Genomic DNA, 14,182 nt, shown 5'->3' on the forward strand with positions numbered 1-14,182 from the left:
AAGTGCTGCTGAGAGGGCCCTGGGGCCTGGGTGGCTCCAGGTGGGCAGCATTTCCCAAGCACCTGCTGTGAACCAGGTGCGTATGCATCGGAATCGGGGTGCTCTTGGGCTACGGGCTGCCTCAGGAGGGTCCCTGGGCGCTCAGGGAGACGTTCGCTTCAGTGCTTGGGAATTCCGCCCCCGCCTGTTCTTCCCTCCGAGGGAAAGGAAAACCCAGGTTCAGTGCTAGAGCAGAGAGAAGCCCAGCCATCTACCCCGCCCCCAGCCCTCCGCACCAGCCCCTGACGGAGAAGCAGTGAAGGAACTATTAATAAAGGGCCTAGGCATAGTCTTAAGGGGTCCCCTGAGTAAGTATGCTCATCTCTTCTTATTTGGAAATTCTGGGGATGCTGCTCTGAAAACAATTACAAAAGAAACGCTTACTGCCTGGGATGCTCAGAGAGGCAATTACATAGGAAGAAGGGGGGAGCTGAGGCCCCCTTGATGTGGCTCACCTGGGAGGGTGGTGGGAATGGGAAGCTGTGGGCTTGGCGAGCTGTCGCCTCCAGCCCTGCTCCCAGGATGGGGTGCCTGATCAGAAGGAGGCCTCCCTGTTACCGGGGAGGCCCTGGGAGATGGGAGGAGAGCTGTATGGTATATAGATGAGGTCTGACAGACTTGCCTTGGTTCCCAAATCTGCCATCTCCTTGCTGTGCAGCCTTGAGTAAATCACATTGCCTCTCTGAGCCTTAGTTTCCTCTTGTCCTAAAAAAATGACATTAACACTATCCAGTTGTCAAAAGTGTTATAGTGGCTCCTCAGCTGACCTGGGAGAATCAGACAGTAAACAGATCATCGCACTGGCACATTGCCCCTCAAGTCTGATCCCAGCTTTATAAAATACTGAACAAACATCTTGACCAGGTAGCTCAGTTAGTTAGAGCAGCGGTCGCCAACCTTTTGGACCTCATGGACCATGACTACCGGTTGGCGACCGCTGGGTTAGAGCATAGTCCCGATACACCGAGGTTGCGGATTCGATCCCTGGTCAAGGCACATACAAGAAGCAACCAATGAATGCATAAAGAAGTGGAACAACTGACCAATGGTTTCCTCTCTCTTCCTCCCTCCCTCCCTCCCTCCCTCCCTCCTCTGTCTCTCTCCTCGTCCTTGCTTTCTCTCAAAATCAATAAATAAAGTAAAATAAAATACTGATCAGAAGTCTGACAGGGAGTAAATTTAATTTACCCATATTTTAACAGTGGTTCTCTTTGAAGGTGGCATTGTGAGTGGTTTTTATTTTCTTATAACATTTTATTGTTAACAGATATCTTATGTCTAGATCTATATTTATATTTTACAGGGAAATTGTGTAACTTCTAGAATCAGAAAAAAAAAATCCTGACTGCCAGGGCTTTGGTGTTGGCATATCCCTTTTTTACACCCCCCAACCATGCTCGTTACAGCCGATCAGGGGGCTGTGCATCTCCCCATATTTATTTTACTTAAAAAGGTGGTCTGTCAAAGTAGATTTTCATTTTTCAACTTCCTGAAAGCTGAGTTCTCGTGGTTTTGATTTACATTATGAGCTCATGGTGTGTCGGGCATCTTGCAAAGTCCGGAGTTCAGTAGATATGAACTTGAATTTGAACCCTGGCTCCACTATGTACTAGCTCTGTGACCTTGGGCAAGCCTCCTCCTCTCTCTCCCAGCCTCAGTCCCCCTGGCTTTGAATGGGATAACCATAGCCCTTGCTTCATAGGGGCAGATGGTAGGAAAAGCAATGGGGTGAATCATATGGAGGCACCTCACAACCTATAAAACACCTCAAAAATGGTCGTTTGTTCAAAATTAAAAATTAATGAGCCACACATTCTTTATCAAGCATTTCTGTGGGCAGACCTTTAACATCTGCAGTACCTCCCATAGTTCCAGTCCCAAGGGGTGGGGTAGGGGGTGGGATGTGCTCTGTAGTCGCTGCCTCTGGTTGCCTAGCAACCGGAAACCCGTAGAGGTAGATATTCTAAACTGTCAGAATGGTTTACCCGCTGAGATGGAGCTGATATCCAGTTACCTGAGAAGGAAAAGAAATCAGCCGTGTGCACAGCCCTGTCCACGAGCTGCAGAATCCGATCCCTTCCCAGAGCCTTCTCACGCCACAGTTAAGATTTTGGAGGCCACCAAAGAGTTGTGAAACTGGTTCTTTCACCGCAGGGAGCGCCTGATCCCCATGAATTTTCAGCTCCAGCTGCCACCTTGGCCTATGGGGCTGGCTTTGAAATGGTGTTTTGGGTTGTTGTCCATCCATCTAGGCTCCTTTTAAAGCAGGTGGATGAAACCTAAGGTGCGCTCAGGCCTCGCCTAGAAATTGAACAGGCCTGCCCTTTAGAAGCCCAGCTGGCCGTTCTCAAACTTGGGAGCCAGGGCCAGTCATTGCTGTAAGCATTCCCACAGTTCCTGTAAGTTCTGCCCGATCCTCGAAGAGGGTGTTGACTGGGGTGGCGGCACTGCAGTGATCTGCACCAAGAATTTGGAAAAACGCCTCCTTTCTAAAAGCTTCTGGTCTCACGCTGCCTGTTTGGCTCTGTGTCGCCGGCTGGTTTCAGAGCCACAGAGAGGTGATTCTGACTTCTGAGCGTCATGAAGACGACGGCACTCATTCCTTGAGTACCTGCCATGTGCCAGGCACCGCACTCAGCACTTTTCATAGATCATTATCCCCTGCAGTGCTGGCATCAGCTCTGAATGTTGCAGTGGTTCTCTGCTATCACTGAGACTCAGAGAGGTAGAGTGACTTACCCAAGGCCACACAGCTTCTATGTGATAGGGAGCCAGGATTGGAGCCAGGGTGTGTTTGACCCCAAGGCTCCTGCCAACCTGGCATCTCTTTTCCTTAGTCCCTGTGACCTGCATGGTTTGTAGCTAACATCCCAGCCCATATAGGGGAGGCACCAAACCCTCCACCTTTTCACTCCCTGAGGAATTCCCTGGAGGCGCAGACAGTGCTTGCCTGGCTGGGTATGTTATGGATCCTTTTCCTCTTTTAAAAAAACTGCAAAACCCAGACATGCTCACTGTAGAGAAGTAAGATCATAGACGAAAAGGAATTTTTAAAAATTTACTCAATGTCTCACCCTCCAGAAATAGTCCTTGTATCATGTCTATATCTCTTAAGATTTTTGCATATATATGCAAAATATATATACATACATGAATATATGATAAGTATATACACATATTAAATACACATTTTTGCATATAAATGCAATATATTGCACATATGACATAATGTGCTATATGTGCAATATATACATATTTTTGCAAATGTGCAAATAGATCAAAAAAAGGAATTTTGAACTCTTTTGTACCTAGTTTTCTGTCATCTTTCTCTACTAACTTCCCATGTCAGTAAAATGGACCTGCATTCTTATTTTCAATGGCAACAGCATCTTCCATTTTTCAGGTTATGCTGACTTTATATGGTCAGGCCCCAATGGATTTTTGACACTCAGATTGTTCTCAGTCGAATTTTTATCTTATAAATAACAGTAAAAATCACTGGACATTCATTGTCACCCACCTGCATAATCGGAATAACTTTAGAAGTAGAATAACTGAGACAGAGGCAAACAGCCTGTGCAATTTTAAGGCGATGCTTGTTGCTAAGGGAGTTCAAGTTCGTCACCAGAGTCATTGACGTTGCCTTGGAGGCCATGTGTGTGGCGCTTAAATCCCTCCCTTTGCTGTCAGCCAGCCCTCTGCGTGAGCACACATGCACACACACGTGCGCACACACACACGCAAACACGGCAAGTTGCATAATTCATCTGAGCATCTGTTTTCTCCTGTATAAAATGGAGCACCATGTTGCAATCCCTAACCCACCATTCCAGAACCCACAAAGCTCTCATTTGAGGCAAAACTACCCCATACCAACTGTGCTGATGTGAAGTAATTAATAGTATTTATTTATCCCATGTGACGTGGCTATTCATACATGTTGCCAGAGAAATATTAACACACTTGCCTGTGTGATGTTGCCCTACACCACTATTTATCCACTTTTGGAAGGGGGGGGGGGTGTGTCATTATTCCCTAAAGAGCCTTTTTCAACATTTTTTCTTAACTGCCTTTCCATGAAATGTTATATCATGGCTACATTGTATATCTGTATATGTATTGTATGCAGTAAAAAATAAGATTTTTATACCCTGGCCAGGTGGCTCAGTTAATTGGAGCATCGTCCATACACAGAAAGGTTGTGGGTTCAATTACTGGTCAGTGCACATACCCAGGTTTAAGGTTACACCCCCAGTCGGGGCACATACGGAGGCAACCGATCAATGTTTCTCTTTCACATCAATGTTTGTTTGTTTTCTCTTTCCCTCCCTCCCTCCTCTCCTCTCTCTCTCAAATCAATAAAAACATACCCTCAGGTGAGGGTTAAAAAATAATAATAAATAAGATTTTTCACCTCCTTCCCAAGAGCCAGTTTTCACTCCCTTGGGGGGGGGGCGGGACATATCACTCCTATGGAGAATGCATGGCCTAGACCAGTGGTTCTGACGCATGGGTGGCTTTGCCCCTCAGGGGACATTGGCTATGTTAGAGGCATTTTTGGTTGTCAGGACTGGGGAGGGAGGGCGGGGGCGGTTGCTACTGGCATTGGTGGGTACGGACAGGGATGCTGCTAAACACCCTGCAGTGCGCAGGGCAGCCCCACCACGTGCTCTAGTGCTGAGATTGGGAGCCCTGCCCTAGCCCCTCCACCGTGTGCCCACTTGCCGTCTTTCTAAAACCTGGCCGGTCCCAAGTTTGAAATGCACTTTGCCCCTGGGTTTGGGATTGGGCCAGTGGAGCTGTGACACTGGAACCCACTTCGCACGTTGGTGGGAGGACCCTTTGGGGGCTGACGCGGGAAAGCATGCTGCTGGGTACCTGGCCTTGGTGCGCGCTCACCCCAGATAAACCAAAGTGCCCAGGTGCCAGGTTGCTGGCATCCCCAGTGCCTGGATGTTGCCCCCAAATTGAGAAAAGGGCCCTTCTGCAGCTGGACATCTGGCCGCACATTTCAGCAGCCTTGGGAGCCTGTCCCAACCACTAGGGGTGGCTTCCAAGTCCTACCAAGTGAGCTCTGGCCCCGAGGGTGCCCGGCTCTGCAGCTGCCTGCAGCCTACGTGGGCCCCAGCTCTTCCGCCTCAGGCTGTTGTTTTGTTTGTGGGCTTTGCCAAGGCCCAGTGTCTGCCTGAACAGGTCTCAGGCTCTGCCTGTGTGCCAGTCTGCAGCCAGCTGATAAGCTGTCTCCCCGGTGCTGCGGCCCAGCCCTGGGCCTGGAGCTCTCGGCTTCAGCTTCCAGAGCGCTCTCCCCAACCTGGGACCCAGGGAGCCATGTGATGAGCAGGCGGGAAGCCTGTTGGACGAGGCTCTGCCCCAGCCTGGGCACCATGAAGCACTAGCCAAAAAGATAGCACCCAGGCGGGCGTTTTCCAGGGCCTCTGGCCTACCTACCGAGGGCTGGGTTGTGAGTTACATCAGGCGGCGCCCTGGGCCCTGGGCAGGGTCTCTGAACAAAGCCACAATCTGGGCTGGGCACCAGAATGAAAGGGAGCCCTTGGCTCCCTCCCGGGCGATGGAATGTCAGCCCAACTGGTTTTGCTCCTTCACTGGAGCTGGTGTTCCTTCACAAGGTGCCACCGTGCCCGTTGAGGGCGGTGGGCGTCCATGCTCAGGCCCTACCTTGGCCCAGCCCCCACTCCAAGGGAAGAGGCGCCCCATTCATGCTCGGCGCTCTGCGCTCTCCTCGCCCAGCCCCTTGTCTGTAAGGCGGGCCTAGTCTCCCCTGCAGGGCCGCTTTGCAGGGGGATGGAATGGGGCTGTCCAGCCCACCACCCAGCAATGAAGACAGCGTCTCCCTCCCCGCCTCCTCTTCTCCCGGCCTGACCCCTCACCCGCACTGCCTTCTCTGTCTCCCACACCTGCCCCTATCTGACCCACTTATCAAGGCCTGGGCCGTGTCACATGCCCTCCACGAAGCCACCTGCCACCTACCCCTCGTCACCCTTGTGCCTCCTCCCCTCGAGTACCTTGGGTACCTGGGATTGGAAGCTGTTCATCTCGGGGCCCAGGGTAGTTGAAGGCAGAATTTTCGTGAACTACCTACAGTGGCTTTGACATCTTTCCATGTCAGCGCCTGCATTCGCCCTCACTGTTTTTACTGGCAGCACCGTGTTCCCCTGAAGGATAAGCAGGGTTTGCTCATACCTCAGATGCCCTTGTGGGAGGCCTCTTCTACCCGAAGCAGCGCTGTTTATATGGATGTATATGTCTGTGTGTATGTGTGTGTGTGGCATGTACATGTGTAATTACATTTGTGTATATGTTTGTGTATATATTTGCATGTGCATATATTTGTGTGTATTGTGCATGTTTACGTGTGTGTACATTTGTGTATATGTGTGTTTGTGTATCTATTTGTACGTGTGTATATTGTGTGTGCATCTGTGTTTGAGTGTGTTTCTCTGCTGGATGAGTCACCAGAGGGGGCTTGGGGAGCAGAGTCATGACACTGGAATGTGCTTCTGCCACTGATCACGGGGCGGGAGACGCTGCAGGAGTGGGGTCCTCAGGCCGAGAGGGACACACCACTCCCTGCCTTCCACCAGGGTCACACGTACATGTTCGAGGCTGCAATGCTGTCTCCTGACAAGTTGAGCCCTGACCTGAAATAAACATAAGAGATGTTTTGACGTGTGATGGTTAAAAAAAAGAAGCCAAATTTGGCAGAGACTGTTTTAAGAATCCAGGAGGAGCCAAGTCTGGCTGGGTCAGAGCCGATTCCGTGAAGAGGAGAAGCTGGGAAACAAAAGAGTTATATATTTATGTAGAATTGTACTTTTTAACATTTTTAAAAAATTACTAACCGTAGTGTTACAAAATACAAAAAGAGGTAATTAAAACCTATGTCTGCCTCTGCGCCCGCTCCCTACCCATCACCCATCACCCAGTTCCCTCCCAGAGACCAGCAACTCAGTTTCCTGTCCTCTGAGGGTCTGTATGTTCACATGTTTACGTCTATATTGCTTCCCCACAGGCAGGCGGCAGCACACGCCCCCTGGGTTACGTGTCTTGCTTTATACACTTGATAATGTATCTCGGAGCCCATTCCATACACACCTGCCTTATCCTTTAACAGCTCTTTTTAACAAATAAATAGTATTCCACATTATGGTTCTGCTGTCATTTAGATTCAATGCATTTTTAAAAGCCCCCCAATTCTCTCTTCCCCTGGCTCATCCTAACCTTAGAACTCTGGACCTTTTATTAATAGGGCTTTAGACTTCAGAGGGAAATTTAATTTGTCTGTTTTCATGCAAAAGCATCTCAGTACTTCTGGAATGTTCTACACCCCCTTCCTTCCCCTGCACGAAGGTTCTTGTTTGTTTAGGGGATTTCCTGAATCAATCTCTCCTATTTTGCACCTTAAAGAAAGTCACAGTAGCCAGTTAACTTTTATTGTTCGTCAGTACACTGAGAGTGGTGTTTTTCTTGGGGGGGGGGGGGTTATTTTAACAAAAATTAACTATTAAGGGCATATTAAATATTAAGGGCATATAGATATATCAAGAGAGCGTGACTAAAAAGCAATATTATCACAGACATTAGAGAGGGGATCATTTATGGGTTCGTTCATTCACTCATTTATTCATTCATTCATCTGTTTATTTTCAGTTGCTCCCTAGCCACAGTGGCTATCTCTTTATTTGGCACTGGGGTTGCCTACCCTCAGGGAGCTCACAGTTTGGAGGAGACAGTCAAACAGGAAGCAAGCACAGCCAGCACATTAAGTTCTATGATGGCTGGGCACAGGGTGCTCTGTGGGGGCCCAAGGAGAGACCCCGGTCAGCTGTGGTTGGAGGCAGTCAGGAGAGGCTTCCTGGAGGAGGTGGTGCCTGAGCTGTGTTTTAGGGGCACATTCCAAGCAGACCTGGGGCCAGCGTTGGCCAGTGGCTGGCAGACTGTACCAAGAAGTCTCCTGGAGGGGCGTTTCCTGGGTGAAATTGCTAATAGGAGTGTTAGAGTGGGAGGGGGCAGGTAACAGGCCATAGACTCAGAGCCCAATGCCTGGGTTTGAATCAGGCTCCTTCACTCACTCGTGAGGCCCTTGGCAAGTCCCTTCACCTCTCTGTACCTCAGCCTTCTTATCTGGAAAGTGGGAGTAATAACAGCTGCTACTTAAGATCATTGGGAATAAAAATACGGCAATTTGGCACACAGTAAGCACCATGTAAGCGTCTATTGTTGTTACTATTTAATTTCTCAGAGCATCAGCTACCTCATCTGTGACATGAGGACATTAATATGTATTACCTGTGATTTAGGTATTACTACTATGGAATTGATCTAGATGGTCCACGTAAGGAATTTGATGCGGTGCCAGGCACAGTCAGTGCTCCCTAAATGTTCAGGGTTATTACTATTCTTGCCACCTCCTCTCTCACCTCTGACGCCGTTGGGCTCCTGGAGCCTGGGGGCCTCTGTGTCGAGGCTGCAGGAGCCTGGGCCCCCAGCCCAGCTGTCATGTCTGTTTATAGCCTCTGAGACCTTCAGGGCAGCAAGGCAGCTCTGGCCCCGAGCCTTGTCGGGCACTCCCAGCTGAAACCAAAGGACCAGCTGCAGACGTGTGTCCCTGTCACTTTGGGCAAACACTTGTCCATGGATTCTAGGCCTGGCCAGGCACCCGATCCCCTCCCTTCAAGCCTGAGCTAGGAGAATGCAGCGGCTTTGAGGAGCTCAGGCAAACCAGGTTCAAATCCCAGCTCCCCCACTTTCTAACTGTGACCTTGGGCATGCCAGTTTGCCTCGCAGGGCCTCAGTCTCCTCTCCTGTGAGATGGGTCCATGACAGGCCTGTTGAGAACAGTGGAAGGCAAAGTGAATGGCACACCATCAGCACCCTGTGTTCACCTTCAACACTGTCATTACCATGGCCGCCCAGTCCTTGTGCGGGTCTGACCCGGACACAGGACAGGAAGGCACTGGGACAGAGCTAGGTCCCCACGCCAGCCTGGGCCCCATGACCGCAGAGCTCCCTGCATAGCTGGGGTGTAGAGTTGCAGGGGGGATGGTACTCACGTCTTAAATTGCTCAGAATCGCTCTGTCATCTGTGGGCCACCAAGCGCTGCCCTGACTCAGGGTTCTTTCTTAGGCGGATGTGTCAGACACCCCAAAATACACGCAGGCATAATATTGTCTCCTTTCCCTGCCCCATTGCTAGCTCCATTCTCTTTTCTGGATAAGAAGCTCACACCTACTCATTACAAAAAAGTTATTTTCGGGAACATATTCTTCCAACAGACATTTATTCAACAGTTTCTCTAGGCCAGGCGCAGTTCTGAGTTGCTGGGACACAGATTAAAGGCTGTAGATCAGGGGCCACATCCAGCCAGCCACCTCTTTGTCAATAAAGTTTTATTGGAACACAGCCACGTGCACTCACATATTGCTTGCACTGCTTTCTGGGTAGCAGTGGTAGAGTGGAGTGGCTGGGACATTGACGGGGTGGCCCATAAAGCCCCAAATATTTACTGCCTGGCCCTTTACAGAGAAAGCTTGCGGGGCTCTAATGCAGAGGAGCAAATAAAGATGGCGGGTTCTCACTCCCACCCGTGTGTGCATCTTGTCCACAGCATCCCTCAAACACCATGGGGTACACAGTGTCCCCAAAAGGTGGCAGCAAGAGAATGGGAAGGAGGCGGCCACTTTCTGGGCCAGGCGCTGTGCCAGGAGCTGTCGGTGCATCTGTGCCCTGGGGTGACCACTGTTGCCGTACTGAAGCCCTATAACGTCCCCGTGCATCAGAACGGGAGGCGAAGGTCACGCACAGCTTTCCACGGGCACACGCTCTTTGTGCTGGGCCACGTGTGCTTGCTGTTACGGGCAGTTCCACAGAAGCCGGGAAGAGGCACGCTCCCACTGCTGGGAGGAAGACAAGCTGCTCAGGAGAGGGTCCCGCCCCCTCACTAAGCGCCTGCTACATGGGGAACAAAGATGATGGAGTGTCCCGACCTTGAAGGTGCATCAGCCGTGATAGAATCTCAGCATCTGTGCTGTGGTCCTACCCCCATCCTTAGTGCCTGGCACACAGTAGGTGCTCAGCAAATATCGGTTGAGTGAATAACTTCTGTGTCAAACTTTCCTGCACAGAGGTGAGTCCGGGTTAGGCAGGACGAGTTCAGGAGGAGGAGAGAGCACCGTGGGCTGCCATGACTCTGGGTAGGAAGGATGGATAGGAAGAGGGAGCAGCACAAGCAAAACCAGAGGCCAGGAATGTGTGAGGTTTGGGTGGGGTATGGCGAGTAGGTCAGGAGAGTGGGATGGAGGGCTTGTTTGGGGCAGGGGTGGGAGTTGGGACTGGACAGGAAATTTGGGCTCAATTACAAGGGGTGTTGGATTTCAGCAGGAGGGCGGTAGGGAGCCATAGAAGGTTTTTGAGCAAGAGATGGATGCTATGCATATGCAGGATATGCCTCCTGACCTCAAATAGAACATAGAAGTGGTCTTTCTGGAGTTGGGAGCAAGGTTGCTGTTATCCCCTCACCCCATTTCCCTCCGTATTCCTCATCTCCTGGCCTCGGGTCGTCAAAAGATGGTCTCTGGGAACACCCTTCAAACCTCAGAAGCCAAGGCCATTTGAGTTGTTACTGTGCCAGTGGCCGTCCACGGGGGTGGAGTTTGGTTTCTCCTTGACTGCTCCGTCTTCTCCCAAGTGAACAAGTTGAGAAGCCAGCAGTCCATTCACTTAATGGAGATCTATGGGCTCCCACTGTCTGCCAGGCATGGGGTGGGCCCTGCAGCCAGATCTGAGGTAACCAGCATCTCCCCAAAGGCCCAGGCCGAGCGCAGAGACCAGGAACTGATCAGGTGGTGACAGAACCAGAGATCCAGGCCGTGTGGGCCCAGCGGTTACCAGTTTGGACTTGCAGGTCCAAGCCCCCTGCCCGGGTTTGAGTTCCACTCTGTCACTTCACCTCCTAAGCCTCAATGTTCTCATCTGTAAAATGGGGACTGTGATAAGCGCCACCGCATAGGTTGCCGGGGGACTGCAGTTCGTGAGGTGATGTGTACACAGCTTGGTGAACACCAGGCACAAGTTCAATGCTCCAGGGCTGCCGTGCCGGGTGGACTGGAGGGGGGAAGCATGGCGGCCATGGGAACCCTGGGTGGGGTGCATGTGGGGGTGCCCTAGCCAGACTGGTAAGTCCTGGGAGCATCCACGGTGGAGAGGAGTTGGGCCTGGCTGCAGTGCCGGTGGAGATGGGCACTGAGGAGGGTCAGGGAGCGCCCAGCAGAACCCTGCTTGCTGGGGAGGGTGGCCCCGTGGCCCAGTTTGCCCGGCTTTAGCACCGACGGTCCTGCATCCTGTGATCTTGGGCACACTCGCACGGTTGGTCACATAGCGCCCACCGAGACATCTGGACCCCCTCTGAGCGCAGTGGCGGGTTAAGCCGGTGATACGTTAGGATTTGCGCCAGCAGGAACCAGGTTCCGAGCGTTTTCCCCGACAGTAACCCCTGGTCTGGCCTTCCCTTGCAGGATCAGCTGAAACAGTGCTTCTCCAGGCGGCCCCCCGAAGCCAAGGACACCGACACCCTCGTACAGGAAGCCGACAGCCAGTATGGGACGTGGAGGGACCAGCACCAGAGCGGGGAGAGGTATGGGGCGCGCGGGGCCACTGGCCGCGGGATGGGGCGGGGCGGCTGGGCAGGGGCCAGTGTTACTGGAGTTTGTTGTGTCTGTAACTGTAAGAGTAAACCATTCTTGTTGTAAAGAAGAAATTTAGAAAGTATTAAAAAAATAATAAATGATATGTGAAATGTCCAGAATAGGCAACTCCATCGAGACAGAAGGCAGATTAGTGGTTGCGAGTGGAGGGGCGGGGGTGGGAGGGGGCAGGAAGGGAGATTGGGAATGACTGCTAAGCAGGTACCAGTTTCCTTTCGTGGTGATAAGATGTTCTAGAACTACGTGGTAGTGATAGTGATGGTCACACAACATGGTCAAGGTACTGTATCTCACTAGTGGTAAATTCTGTTACGTGTATTTGCCACAATTTAAAAAACATTATAAAGAAAATGAAAACACCAGTGATCTCAGCACTCAGCTATTAACCTTCAGTAATGGTTTTGTCTTTCTAGAATTTTTCAATATATCTGTGTGTTTATAAATATAAGAACATATACATATTGTGTTATACACTGTCTGCGTTTAATGTGGCCACTGTCAACGGCCAGTAGGTCCTCAGGTGTCAGCCTGGCTCGGAGGGATGCTAGGATCATGGCAGAAGCCTGGAGGTTATCCAGTGTAGCTGGATTTAGGAGGCAGGCAGGGCTGAATCCCAGCTCCACCCCAGCCGGCTGTGGTACGGCCTGGCCCATTGTTATTCTCTCTCTGGGTCTCCAGTGCCCCTCTTACTGGGACCTGGGATCTCCCAGGGAGGAGGGTGCCTCACCCTGTCTCCTAGAGGCACTGCAACGCCCCCTCCTGGACAGTCCCAGGAGCCGCTGTGCTCCCAGCCCTAGCTAGCAGTGCCATCTGCTGCCACCTCAATGGTATTTCTCCTTATTTTTTGTGGATTTGGCTCAACCCCACCCCATACCCCCAAATTCTGCCTATTTCAAGTAATAAAATCATCCCAGAGCTGACAAAAAGCACCTCTTGCTCCCGGTACACCTGGGTCAAAGGGTCTGCTTAAGGGCGCAGCTTGGGGGGAGGGTCTTTCAGGGTAGACCCTCCTATCAGGGAGGTGGTATCTGGCGTGCCCACACCCCCTTCCCCAGGTAGGGCTTCCTGTGCTTGGACTTTGGTGTCTTTTCGTGGACAGGGAGAGCCTTTTTAATGTAAGGACTTGATTTATTTATAAATTTCCTATTGTATGTGATGCCCATTATCCAAGTGGTACCTGAACATATGGTCGTGGGAAGAAATTCCGGAAGTCGAAGAGGGTCAGGGACGTGGGTGCTGTAGTCAGTTCTGCCCCTTTGGGCCAGCTGCCTCGTGTCTCTGTGCCTCAGGTTCCTCATCCTTCATGAGGTTAATGTTTCATTGAAGGGGGTTACCTCCCATCCCACAGCTGGCCAGGTGTTCGAGGCATGATCAGCACCTGGCTGGGTGCCCACGGTGGTTCCCCGGGGATGTCTGTCTCCTGCCTCCTGGTGTAGAGAGCACACCCCACACCCCACTTTCTGTGCCTTCTTTACCCTGATACTCAGTCCTCGGAAACAGCCTGCATGACCATGTCCCCTTCCTTCCCTCCTTCCTCACAGCGTGGCCCCTGAGTCCCCGTCCCCGGACAGCAGTGCAGCGTCGGCGTGGAAGCAGCCCTCCAGCAGCCGCTTGTCCTCACTGTCCTCCCCCACGGAGGCCACGGAGGCCGGGGACCAGCATGCCTGCCCCAGGGACCAGCGGAGCACCAGTGTGGACCGCTCCAGCACCGATCTGGAGTCCACTGATGGGACGGAGGGGCCGGCCCCGCCCGACACCTGCTCTACAAAGAAAGTAGACGACTTCTCCTTTATCGATGTAAGTCGGTACCTGGAGTGTGTGTTGGAAACACTTATTTCTTCTTAAAGGGACACACTAGCATTTCCTGGTGAATTGCCCCTTTCCAGGGTAGAATCTGTGTGCCAGGCACAGTGCCAGGGCACTCAAGCTTCATTTGATTCTTGTGATTAACCTACGTGGTTTGTTTCATGGAGAAACTTCGGCTTCGGGTGTCAGGTTAGTATTAAAATGCAGAAATGCTGACCCGTGTGTCACCTAAACAGGAGCTTGTCCATCAGCGCAGCTTGACACACTTCTCTTGGGTGGTACCCTCAGTGAATGGTTCCCTTGTTTTTCCTCTCTTCCTCCCTACTGCTCCCAAAGCAAACCTCAGTCCTCGACTCAAGTGCCCTCAAGACCCGGGTACAGCTCAGCAAGAGAAGCCGCCGCCGGGCTCCCATCTCCCACTCCCTCCGGCGCAGTCGAGTCAGCGAGTCAGAGAGCAGGTCTCCGCTGGAGGAGGAGGATGACACCATGTGGATGTTCAAGGACTCAACAGGTACACCCCTCGCCTCCATATGTACCACATTGAGCACCAGGAAGGATGGAGGTTAAACACTAGAAGGAACTTCCTGTGAGTTGAAGGCTATAGGATATTAGAACA

At 51.5% G+C, this 14,182-nt stretch overlaps 1 protein-coding gene across 1 annotated transcript in view; it reads left to right on the forward strand.

Annotated features, from left to right (window-relative positions):
- The window catches only part of KIAA1671, an 88,089-nt gene that overhangs the window by 68,484 nt on the left and 5,423 nt on the right, over positions 1–14,182 (forward strand). Inside the window, exons 5-7 of the mRNA XM_081114168.1 lie at positions 11,572–11,690; positions 13,302–13,557; positions 13,903–14,077. Coding sequence (XP_080970294.1) covers positions 11,572–11,690; positions 13,302–13,557; positions 13,903–14,077 — 550 coding nt within the window. The remainder of the gene's footprint in view (positions 1–11,571; positions 11,691–13,301; positions 13,558–13,902; positions 14,078–14,182) is intronic.

Source organism: Myotis nattereri, assembly GCF_964212035.1.
Source record: "Myotis nattereri genome assembly, chromosome: 19".
In the NCBI taxonomy this organism is placed as follows: domain Eukaryota; kingdom Metazoa; phylum Chordata; class Mammalia; order Chiroptera; family Vespertilionidae; genus Myotis; species Myotis nattereri.